Raw genomic sequence first — 12,908 nt, 5'->3', positions numbered from 1 at the left:
AGTGGAAGTTCTTTTCTTCTTATGATCGTTGACTATATTATTGAGAATGTTGTACGTTTTTCTGTTCATTTTCAAAATGTGGGCTTGGTTTTTGTAAGAAAATCAAGGGACTTTAGTGTTTCCTGGATTAGTGTTCTGAGTTCTTTTTCATATTTGCACTATATTTCAACATCATATTAACTCTAGTAAATCTTAATCTCCAGAGGAAACAAAAAATTATCTTATAAAACGATCTTATAAGATATTTCTATTGCAATATATATTACAAGAGAGATATCTTATGAGACCATCTTATGAAATATCTTTTCAAAAAGAGGGCCTGCGAAATAAGAATCAATTAAATTGTGAAGTGTGCAAGTATGAGGTGTCATCTACTCAATAATTTGCATTGTAAAGGTTGGTGTAAGGATTTATTTTTATAATTATTATTATTAATACTATTTGTAAGTCAAGGAAGCACTGAAATCACGTCTCACATCTCCAAGTAATGATTTTAGGTGAAATCATGATTTCAAGTGCTAATTTCATTGGAGCCATGATTTCCACTATCCTTTAAATCATAAATAATTCCCAACATGGGACAAATTATTAATGGTTCAATATTCTTACCCGAAGTCTCATCATATGAGAGAGAGATCAAACATGTTTATGATCTAAGAGCATCAAATAAGAGTTTTTTTTTTAATCAATTGTTGCATCTATGTTTTTTTTTTTTCCTTGGTTTTTTTTTTTTTCTTTTTTTCGTATAACCATTCTCTCTTCTTTTCTTTTCTTTTTTCTTTTTTTTAATAAATATTGAGTAGTGGAATTTATTAAATAAACTAGACCATTTACCTTATAGAAACTGTTCCAAAAGTGCAAGCTGGAATTTAAGAAGTTTTAAAGGAAGAAAATTCATACACAGGGTAAAAATGAGGTACAATTCTTTAATTATATTATATATTAGGTTTTTCAATTAAATTCAAAGACGTAGCTGCATTAAGTTCAATTTTTTTGAAAAAAATATCATTATTTGTGCTTTTATTAGTCCATAAAATCATGAAAAAATGAATATTAAACCTCACAGAAAATTGTGCAAACCAAATCTATTCAGACAAATTAGGGATAGACAATAATACAAATGAGGAAAAAAAAATATTCAATTGCTTCTCTAAAAAAAAAAAATGCAATTGCTCTCTAGAAATTAGAGGTGCTACGTCCACAATATTTTCACAAATAATCATAGGTGATTAGTTGTTATTGGTTCAAATTTAAACCTAACACTAAGGTTACTTTTTTGTCCCAACAATAACAACCAATAATAACTTGCCACTTAAGATTTATTATAAAAATGTTGTAAACATATCATTTCTCTTCCAAAAATTTACCTAAAAGCCATTATAGCCAATCAAGGGAAACTGTAGATCTTGAACAAAAGCCAGGGAACAAAGCTCGTAGTCGAGCCAAGGAACCTAAGGGCTAGGGCACATTGAGAGTTTCTTTCTCAAGGGAGAAAGCATTTCCAAAAATTCAGCTTTTAAATATTTCTCTATTTCACTCTTCATTTTTTTTTTTTCAAGTAAATAGTAATATTTATTAAAACACAAACGAAAATAGTAATATTAGTGTTTTAAACCGGGTTTATAATACATTACATAACTAAAGTACAGCTACAAAATAACCTAACATTTATAGTTGTAGACTGGGATTATAAACAGCAAACACTAAACACACACAACCAAGGTGGGATAATTTGATTGTACTTATTTGTGTAATATTCAATAATTTGTTGAATTACAACATTTATTATGATTTAATGAAACTGCCACTGCAACTCACAATATCATGAAATTGTTTGTTGTAAAACTGATTTCATCTCCCGGTTGAGCCATTTTCAACAAACAGCAAATTTTCCTATGCTCCTTATGCATTATTAGGACATTGAAGCCATTTGAAAAATTATCAATAACAATGATAAAATAAAGGAGTAAGTCAAAATACTTGTGGACTGACCTGCATATCATGTGCCCCAAGATGCGCATTACGACTTTTCAAAAGAGGTAGCTATAACCAAACATGGTAAAGGAAATTATTAAAAATAAAAAATAAAAAAATAAAAAAATAAAAAAAGGTGTAATACGAAATTAAAATATTAAACTCTAATGACAAATGTCCTCTGTATAGCTGCTAAACTAAGAATAAGAACTCTTGGAGTACTTTTCTACTCTCACATTCATCATGGGTCTCATTAATTGAATGGTGAGATCCACTATGAATATGAGAGGAGGGATCAGCACATCACTATACTCTTGAAATACCTAATAATTTTCCCTAAACTCATGTTGCATTATTAGGCATGAGAATTGCAACGATCAACTAATTAAGAGATGGTAGCAGGTGGAATTTGAGTAACCTGATATTTTGTGAGAGGCATGAGGATAACCTAATCAGATATGAGTTGGGGGAATTCAAAACTGATTCAGATTTTGGGATTTTGTTAATTAAAATCAGATTTACATGAATTAATGTATAATTTTTCTATGAAGATGCCCAGTCATATTTTATAATTGCAAGGTTCTAGTGGGTCTTGCAACCATGTCTTACCTCCTTATCAGCTCAACTTTGCCTTGTTTTAGAGTGGGGCAAATGCCCCAGTCCCGTTTAGAGGAACAGGGAGAAAGGACGGAAGCCATGTCATAATTGACACGAGAACTAGTGTTTCCAACGCCAAAGATCAATAACAATTATACTATCAAACTAAAATACTATATATCCAAACTTAGTTTTATTCACACAAGTAAGATAACTGGTACCTTATACATCCAATCATTCGTAACAAGAGGCATTACTTATTCACTGTCCAATGACTTTTCACTGTCTTTCAATTAAAAAGAGAAGCCCAAGGAGTGGCAATTACATACAAATCATTCCTTCTCCTACAGGTTAATCCCAAAGACTCAGAGATGTCAAGCTCTTCAAGTTTGATGTCATTGGGGAGTTTCCAATTGAAGTGAAATAGTAATTGAGAGAGAACAAGTTCAACAATTGCAAGAGCAAATGACATGCCTGGACATATTCTCCTTCCACCTCCAAATGGAATGAATTCAAAGTTTGTCCCTTTCAAATCAATAGAGGAACCATGGAATCTCTCTGGCCAAAAACAATCAGCATCAACCCAATATTCAGGATCTCTTCCTATAGCCCATATATTTATGATTACTTTTGTGTTGCTCGGTATCTCGTACCCATTAATTTCACATTTTTCTCTTGATTCTCTTGGAACCAAGGCACCAGGAGGATGTAGTCGTAGTGTTTCTTTCACAACTAATTTCAAGTAATCTAGTTTATGAATGTATGTCTCATCAAGATTCCTTCTCCCTTGTAGAACTTGTCGCACTTCGGCTTGTGCCTTCTCCATCACTCTAGGGTTTCTCAATAATTCTGACATTGCCCATTCTATTGTGGATGCTGAAGTCTCACTCGCTCCAGTGAAGATGTCCTGAAAAGTAACTCCATTTGTAATCATAGTGTATGCATTTTCAATATTGAGCAGAAGAAGCTGGCTTGATAATTACTCAGAGCATGTTTTTCATAGTATCTTACACATTTTTCTTCCAAATTCTTAAAGATGTTTATTTTTTCTACGCACATGAAATTAATGTCTAGAGATAAATTGTTTATGACACAATCCTTCACTGTATTTGGCTCAAATAGTCCGCTCTAAAAACTACATTCTGGTATATAAAAAATAGACAAATAAATTAAAAACCAATTACAAAGCACCAAAGGATGTCAGCCCATCTCATTCTTTGGGTTGAAGAATTTCAAGGGAAATATATGAGATGTGAGGCGCTATTGCAAGCAGAAGTCATGGCTGAATGGATCTCACTTAATTTATCTGTAAAGTCTCTTATCATCAACTTGAATTCGAATCCCGCATACATAAGAACCAATTAATATTTTGACTGATACCATAGGAGGTTCAAATCCTCTCTCTCTCTCACACACACAACGTTTTTGCTGCCAAAGCTAAGGGCCAAGCTATTAAGTAAAAGTATAGTTGTATTGTCTAACAATTTCACTTTAAAATATTGTAAATAAGCATATAAACTAAATAAACTAAAATGAAAAATCAAAGAAAACAATAACATGTCTTAGTCTATATGTAGTAAAACAATAAATCTGTTAACCTTTATATAATGGTTTTTTTTTTTTTTTTTTTTTTTTTTGCCTAAAGAATATTTGTATAACGCTGCTCATTTTAAGAAGAAGAAGAGAAACAAAAACAAGCAGAAAAGGGAAAATAAATTGATGGATCTTATTTGCATACCTGAGTAACAGCTTTGATGTGATTGCTGGTGACACTAAACTCAAGCTCACCCGTCTCCTGAAGTTTGAGAAGCACATCAACTAGATCATCGTCACCGTCATCATCACCTGGACCTGGTTCATGTTTATTGGTTGAAGTGGCGATTCTTTTCATCTTATGCTCATTCACTATATCATCAAGAATCTTATCTAAGTTTTGTTGTATTTTCTCCAACGCAGACTTCATACCAGTAAGGAAGCCAAGAAACTTTAGTGAAGGGAACAAATCAGGTAAGTCAAAACCTCCACCTAGAGTGAACGTTTCCTGGATTAATGATATGAATTCTTTTTCATATTTGCACTTCTTCCCAATGGCTGCCCTGGAAGCTATACAATATGTTGAGGAGAATATCTTCTCACTGAGATTAATTGGAACTCCCTCTGACAAAGAAATGGATTCAACAAGATTATTCACCTCTTCTTCTCTAATTCTTCTAAATGACTGGACGCGCTTGGCACTCAGGAGATTTGAGACGCAAATCTTTCGCATTTGTCTCCAATAATCACCATAGGGAGCAAAGACAATACCTGAATTACCATAGGACATAGCTTCAATGGCAAGAACACTTGGCCGATTTGCCAAAGCAGTATCATGCGTCTTCAGAACTTCTTCAACTACTTTTGGTGATGAAATGATTATAGCTAAGACCTCACCCAGCTGCAGTTGCATAATAGGTCCATATTTCTTGGCTAAGTCTCTCAAAGATCGATGTGGTAGAGAGAAAAATAGCTGGTGCAAATTCCCAATAAGAGGCAGTTTCCATGGCCCTGGTGGCAACTTATGGCTTTGGCCTTTGGCTTTAGATCTCTTCCAGTAAATAACCAGAATAAACAAGAAGAAGAGCCAAGTAAAAAGAGGAAAGGGGGGAACTTGAAGCATTGGGAACAAGTACAGAAACTCTTATTTTAAGGCAAAGGTTTAGCATTCATGGGATCATAAGGAACAATAATACAGCAAAGATTTGCAAAGAACAATATACTGCACCTTGGTTTTTAACATTTGTGGAGGCTAAATATGCTAGTGGTTTTAGCTTTATAATTATCACTGTTGATTCTGTATCAAATCTTGATTCATTGCTATTTGAGGTATGACTGTTTCCTTTTATTTTTTAAAGGTCCAATTTTGTAGTAAAATAAGTTTTAATCAGAATTATTGGTGCTAGAGGCCAAATTAAACAGCTTTATTTTATCTATTATGCATGTCACTTACATCAACTGCCGTCTGTTCCTCCTGTTTTAATCTGTTCATCTATTGCAGGTGCCTATCTCATTTTCAAAGGGATCAAAAGGGATAACTCAGTATGCAAATTGTATATATTTACAACTTGAGAATCTAATAAATTATGATTGAAGGAAAATTATTTCCATATGATTCTACTAGTAACACAAATTTTATTTTATATCAATCACAACAGATCAGCTGTGAAAAATCTGTGCTCCTAGATCATCTATGTATGTGAGTGTATGTGTGTGTGTGTGTGTGTGTGTGTGTGTGATACGTTTGAACATTGATATTTTTGCTCTCCAAATAAAGGAAGTACTTTCCAACTGCAAAAGTACGACCACTCCTTTTATGTCCACTTTTTAAAGCAATTTTATGTAACAGTTGATTTTATGTTTATGATAATTGACCATCCAATAATAGTTCAAGCCTTGTTGCCTTGTTGCCAACAAGTTCTGGCACCACTATTTCTCTCATGTCCTCACTTTATTCAGCAATTGTATGTTTCAATTGATTTCTCACAATTGAACAGCCAATAAGAGTTTAATCCTTGTGGGTGCACGCCTCCACAAGATTGAAAAGTTTTAAACTGTACATATAGCTATATACATAGATAAAAGATCTTTTTATCTGAGCCACAAAAACTTGTACTTAGCCATTTCATAAATAAAAATTGACACAAAGAACGAAAGAACACAAAAAAAAAAAAAAAAAATGGGTAAATTACATTAACACTTTGGAGGTATGGTGAAATTGAATTTGAAAAACCCAATTTTTCAGATATAACGTTGTCCCCACAAATTCTCAAATTAATTAACATTTGCCCCCTTTATCTAATCCCAAGTTAAACTGTGTTAAAACTTGAGATGATTCCACAGAGCGAGTGAGCCGTACTATCATAGGCTTACAACATCAATGGTAACTGAGTTTCATCAGCAAGTACATGTGGAGGTAAAGATAATGGTTGGGGATTTGGCTTGGGTAATCTGATTTTCTTCTCATTTTCTTACTTTGTAACTAGGAATTTAATTGTTGTAATTTTCTATCTTAAATTTTAACTAGGAAAGGAGGCCTGTAATTTTCTACTTTCGCCATTATTGAGGAAATGTAAATAAGAATTTCATTTTTAATAAGATGTATTTTCATTTGAGTTTCTTGATTAGAATAAATCAAGTGGCAACTCCATTGTACATCCCTCTAGAGGATGAACATTGTTAGTTAAGTCTTCATTATGAGACTCACTGACTAGTAGGGGTATCCAAAAAATTCAGTCCCCTCACGTCATGGTTCTCACATTACTACTTAACCTATTATAGCATTTTTGCCAGCAGCCAAAGGCAAATTTCGTTTAGTGTGTATTTTGAAAAATCATCAATGAAGGCAGTAAGTTATTCATTTCTTCCATGAGTTAAAATTCATTCAAATTTTAGTAATGAGCAAAATGCATGTGGATGTTTAGAAAAAAAAAAAAAAAAAAAAGAGAGAGTAGAATACTTGTGGACTACAAATTTTGTCAACCCAAAACGCACATTACCCACAATGTTCAGGTGGGGGGTGGCTATAATCTCCAACCCAAAAATATATAAAATATAAAAAAAAAAAAAAAAAAATGAGGAAAGTGAGGTGGCAAACAAAATAATATATTATAGGTTGTATTCTGCTAAGAGATAGTGTTCAATATTATGCTAGAATTCTTACTAGAAAAAGTAAAGAGTGTTTTTAATGAAATTCTGTTTGGCTGTGTCACCAGTTTTTTGGCATAGCATGATAATTTATTTTTAAAATATTATACAGTAAATAATTTTAAGTAAAACAGTTGCACGCAAAATATACCATTTATGTAGGTGACATAATTAGAAAAATCAGATTATCTTAAAACTTAAAAGCTCAGATAATTAGATTTAAAAATGACTTTTTTCAAAGAAAAAATCAACAATTTTTTTAAAATTAGCTTGTTTTTAATGAAATAATTCAATATAAAAAAATAAAAATAAAATGGGCAGCAACAATTTCTCCATACTTTTTTGCACATTTTAACCAACATTTCAACTGTTTCCCCAAATTCTCTACAATTTTCCAAAATTTAATTTTTGGTTATGATGCATAGCTTGCAAGGTTGTTAGAATCAGGATCCTAAAAATAAATTAGTGGATGGATCTCACATATCAAATCATAAGTGAAAAAGAAAACATTTGGAAGTGATTATGTATCTTGAATAATTATTATAATTCTTAAATTGTCTATGAAAAGACATAATTTTGAATCAATATAGTGTAGTTGTACACCCATATAATAACTAAAGAGATGCCCTATTTTTCAACACAATTTATCTAAACAGCTGATTGCAAAAACACAATCTATCAACAATCAGTAAGATATCAATCCAAAGAAATTAACACAACTCAAGGTAGCAACCCAAACAACTTATGCTTATATTTACAAAGAAAAAACCCAACTCATTGATAGAACAAATGAGCAATGACAGCCCATGTTCTGAAAAAAAATATATAAATAAATAAAAATTGTGTTCATACTTATTTTGGCTGTTTGGGAACAAAAAAAGTATGAAAAAAATTTTTAAAAAAAATTGTATATATTAAATGAGCAAGCATATACCCATTTAGCATATCTAACATTATAAGAATATGAATCAGCAAGCATAGACCCATGTAACATATCTAAAAATATATGAATATGAATCAGCAAGCATATACCCATGTAGCATATCTACGATTATATGAATATGAATCAGCAAGCATATACCCATTTAGCACAATTTCTACAGTGTGTAATTTGAACCCATTAACACAGTCAATCAATTTCACCAAAATAGAACGTGGAAAGACTGGAAGCAAGTCAAGCAAAGAGAAATAACCAATGCCGAAATATATAAATACCCATTACTAAAAACACACCCAGGCCAAAAAAGCTTAAACAAAAAATGGTAAAGAGAGAGAGAAATACATACCGAAGAAGGGAAGTGGATTTGCAATGCCTAGCCGGTGTTGGAAGCGTTTTCCCATTTCTTAAAAACCATCCTCCATTTTATTTTTATTTTTTTACTTAAGCCTAAGAGTCCAGCACTTTTAATATTGGGCCCATGTGAGATAGGCCCAAAAGTTAAGAAAACAGTATGGGACTGGACTTAAAAAAGTTTTAGAATAACATGGGACTCCCAGCAAAAAGTAAAGAATAATATTGGACTGGACTTATTCTACTTTCATGAAGAACTGCTAGCAATAGCATTGCACTTTCTCCTACGGCTTGTAGGAGAGAGAAAGTTTCTCTCTCTCCCTCAGTAGGAGCTTTTCCCTCTTGCCTAGTACAAGTCTTCTCTCCCTCTTCTTATACAGTTTTTCTTAGTCTCAGTAGCTTTTAAGGTTTCTTAACTCCATCAGCAACTTGGATCAAACTTTCACTAGGGGTATTAAGCATCTACAACTCTTTACAGAAGTGTTTGAAGTTTTCTCCATCTCAACCACGTGATCGGACTTCGTGTGCGCGAGCCTTCAAGTTCTCTCAAAGAAATGCTTGGATGATGGGTTCTGATCAAACGTTTGTAGATATGGGAATAATGGCTTTCCAAGTTAGGTTCAAGTCTGGGTTTCAAATGGAGCGGCTTCTTCTCTTTTGTTTAATTTGTGGTGTTCCAGGTCTTGGTGAGACCGATTGCCTTAGGTATTTTAGGGGCTGGACCAAAAAAAACAATGGTTTCATGGAGGTTTTTGAGAATCATAGAGTTGCTAACTGTGGTGGTTCGGAGGAGGAAAGATTGAACGAAGTCACCGGTGTTCAGATTCCGATGGTTGCTAGTCAGGCGTGGCTGGATCCGGAGCATGCACACTTAATAGCTATATCAAATCACACAAGCTCCAACAACACCTTGAGCCCAACGCCCTCCTCAACTATGCTCTCCCGTGATTCCCAAGGGTCTTCTGTGAAGGGTAAGAACGTAATTGTAAAGGCCCCGGTTTTAGGCTCTCCATTGTTTGCATCTGAGGCCCAATTTTCACCCAGCCCGTTTCCCACAAATAATCCCTCTCCTTTCAATGAGTTCACCAATTCCCCTTTATGCCCACAGAGATGGCTTTTTAAAAAGGTTGCTGGAGCCCAAGGAAAGAAAACTCAAAACTTTAATATGCAAACACATGTTAAGTGCTGGGCTCTCGAGTCCATTGGGGAGAGTGGGGTTTACTTTGTTGTTGTTTTTTCTTCCCAGTTGTTGTGTGCTCTCTTAGTTGTATCTCTATTTTCAGTTTAATGAATATTTCATGTAATTATCAAAAAAAAAAAAAATGAAGAATTGTTGGCCATGATAAACTCACATTAACTTATGCATATAGCCATGTTTAAAAAATAGTAACATCATATTATTTATTCTAGACTCTATTTCATTGAAATATTAACTTCTCTCTTTTTCTTAATTATTTATCTTTCTTTATATAAAACATTCACTACCCACTACCTTCCTTTATCCTTAAGGTATGTAATGAAAGAATAAAAACTTAAATGTAAAATAAATAGAGTCAATGTCAATTTACATAGAAATTGTAATTGTGGATGAATTTTACGTAATTATAATTACTAACGTGGGAGGTTTTGGGGGTTGATTGGGAAAAACGTGGGTCTTATTCTATTTTACAAAGACTGGTGTAAATGCTAGATATGGCAAAACAGATTAGAATTTGCTGACCGACCTAAACCAAAATATACCCAACCCTAACTTTTTGAAACAAAGCAAAAATGGATTGGCCCTTAACTCAACTCGTTTTTCGGTGGGTCAATCCAACCTGACTCGTGACCCGAACCATTTTTTAAAACTTTTTTTTTTGGTAAACAAATAATAAAATTAAGATAATATTGGTTTAATTATTTGTTGTAAGCATTAAGGAAACAATTGAGACGTTTACATAATTACATGAAATAGATTAATGGTTGAGACATTCTGTAATGAATAAAAAAATTTAGATATTAAATAACAAAGTGCATGCCAAGATAATCTGGTTAAAATAGAGTTAAAAACATATATTTAAAACTATAGACATATATGAGAAACATTCTTAAGTGTGAAAAGAGTGAAGCCAAAATATCAATGAAATTAGCATAAATTATGAATTCTTAGGCCTATTTTTTAACAATTCATGTCCAAATAAACGACATTTCAAAATAAATTATAATATTTCCTAAAATGTATGTTGCTTAACAATGGCATGATATTCATAAAAGAAGTCATGTATAAATTAGTAAACAATCAAATTTTAATGTATATTCTCAAATTAAAATAAAGTGTCAACCACAATTGATAATAGATTATAAAATTAGTTTAATAATTGTAAATTTCTTATATGTTTTTATTCTTTGTCACATTAGTTATCTAATAAGGCATTTGTAATTTTTTTATGTTTTGAGATGTTGATATTGTATAAAAAGGAAACTTGTGTATTTTTTTTTTTTTTTACTTATCTTTTATGCTATTTTGTTTTGGTTAGTAATGTTGGGATTTGTATATTTTTAAAATTATTAAAAAAATTATTAATGTTTTTAGCTAAGCTCATTTTTTATATGAGTGGTAAATTCAAAATGATACATTTTACATCAAGTAATTTGCTGTGTGATTTTTCAAATGGCAAATGATTCTTTTTTCTTTTAAAAAAACTTTCATGCGAAAAATACAGGTCAACCCAAAATGTTTCTAACCTGCAAAAAAATGACCCGTTTCTACCCAAACTCAATTTTGACCTACAACTCAATTGACCTGACTCGACCCACCCGTTTGCCATCTCTAGTAAATGCTCTAAATGAAAAACTATTACATATTTTAGAAATATATTATTTTAACAAAAGTGTAAGCTAATATTAGGTATAATTTAAATAGTATAATTGTGATTATTTTTAATTGTATCTGTACATATGCATAGCGAGCTATTGTTGGACGAGGGGGCAATGCCCCCCACCCCCAAGATTTAAAATATATATAATTAGTGTGTATATATATATATATATATATTATTTTTAATAATTTATTTCAATAAAATTACACTTTGTCCTCTCAACAATTATTAATATTTTTAAAAACTATAAAAAAAATATTAGCCCAACAACAAAAATTAAGCCCAAACAACATCCCAAAACAATCACAAGCAAAAATAAAATAAAATAAAGCCAATTCTAACTAGAGATTTAACTAGCATAGGAGTAGGAAACACCTAATTTATGGCAAGAAACAAGGGAAAAAGAAGAGAATTTCTAAGCCATTCAAAAAAAAAAAAAAAAAAAAAAGGGAAAACCTAACTTACAACAGAATGCAGAGGAGTTCTGAAGTGGCACTGCAGGTCTATAGCAGAATAGCAGAACAGAGGTATCCCTCTCATATTGAATCCTTGTTCTATTAACTTAGATTTAATCATGTGTTGACAGTGTTGTGAATTGTGAAGAAAACTAAAAGAGAGCGGGGACGAAGAGACATAGAAGAGACTAGAAGAAACTAGAGAGAAAGAGTCAAGGAGAGAGGTAAAATTCTGACCCTATCTCTGTCTTTCTCTCTTTAATAAAGCCCAAAATTTATATTGTTTTATAAATTAAAAAGTTGTCATCTCTTGGGACTAATAAACACAACACGTCAACTCCTATGCCCACAACCCCTGTGATGTTCTGTGCATTTTATTGTAGTTTGTCTATTAGTGTTTTTGTTTATTAGTTTAGTGTCTTTTAAAACATTAAAAAGATTTTTTTTAGGTAAATAATTAAAGAGATTATTTGCAATTTTATAATTTATTGGGTAGTTGTTAAATATTTGTGTGCATAGTGCTTGTTTATTGTGTGTAATGATTGTATAATATTAACCATATAATGACATAATAATTCTGTGAATTTTTCTTTGTTAATAGTTTATTAAATGAATGTCTATTTGGAGTTTCAAAAAAAAATTGTTTATACTTATGCCCCCTCTAACTCTAAGTCCTAGTTCCATCCCTGACGGGCTACACACTAGTAATAATAATAAAAAAAAGTTTTTTAGGGGAAAATTTGCCATTTGACGTGATTTTAGCAGCAATTTAGTTAGTTGGCATGTTTTTAAAACATTTTAGCAAATTAGTATCTCGAGCCTTAAAGGCTCAAGTTCCAAGCTAATGTGGATAAATATTCCATGTGGACATAGAGCATGGGTAAGAAGCAGACTGAGACTAAAGAGAAGAAGATCAAAAAATGTGGATAAATATTCCATGTGGACATAGAGCATGGGTAAGAAGCAGACTGAGACTAAAGAGAAGAAGATCAAAAAATGAAGATCAAGAAGAAGAAGAACCCAAAGGATGAAGAAGAAGAAGAAGAACCCAAA

The 12,908-nt window shown here is 32.1% G+C and overlaps 1 protein-coding gene across 3 annotated transcripts; it reads right to left on the bottom strand.

Annotated features, from left to right (window-relative positions):
- Window positions 1-2,729: 2,729 nt before the first annotated feature.
- LOC136067496 (desmethyl-deoxy-podophyllotoxin synthase-like) lies at window positions 2,730-12,082 on the bottom strand. Of its 3 annotated transcripts, XM_065773458.1 has the most exons (4): window positions 11,866-12,082; window positions 4,876-5,155; window positions 4,310-4,728; window positions 2,730-3,478 (listed from the first exon to the last, which is right to left on the bottom strand). In XM_065773458.1, exons 1-4 carry the CDS (start codon window positions 11,974-11,976, stop codon window positions 2,861-2,863), a joined length of 1,428 nt encoding a protein of 475 aa, XP_065629530.1. In that variant the 5' UTR covers window positions 11,977-12,082; the 3' UTR covers window positions 2,730-2,860. The 3 variants fall into 3 exon arrangements, with proteins under 3 accessions (XP_065629530.1, XP_065629529.1, XP_065629531.1); XM_065773457.1 differs by having other exon boundaries at window positions 4,310-5,155; XM_065773459.1 differs by lacking the exon at window positions 11,866-12,082 and adding an exon at window positions 8,538-9,819 and having other exon boundaries at window positions 4,310-5,155.
- Between the last annotated feature and the right edge of the window lie 826 nt (window positions 12,083-12,908).

The sequence above is a fragment of the Quercus suber genome, unplaced genomic scaffold, assembly GCF_002906115.3.
Source record: "Quercus suber isolate HL8 unplaced genomic scaffold, Cork oak 2.0 scaffold_75, whole genome shotgun sequence".
Lineage (NCBI taxonomy): Eukaryota > Viridiplantae > Streptophyta > Magnoliopsida > Fagales > Fagaceae > Quercus > Quercus suber.
The sequence above is the reverse complement of the archived record's forward strand: the minus strand, read 5'-3'. Positions and strand labels throughout refer to the sequence as shown.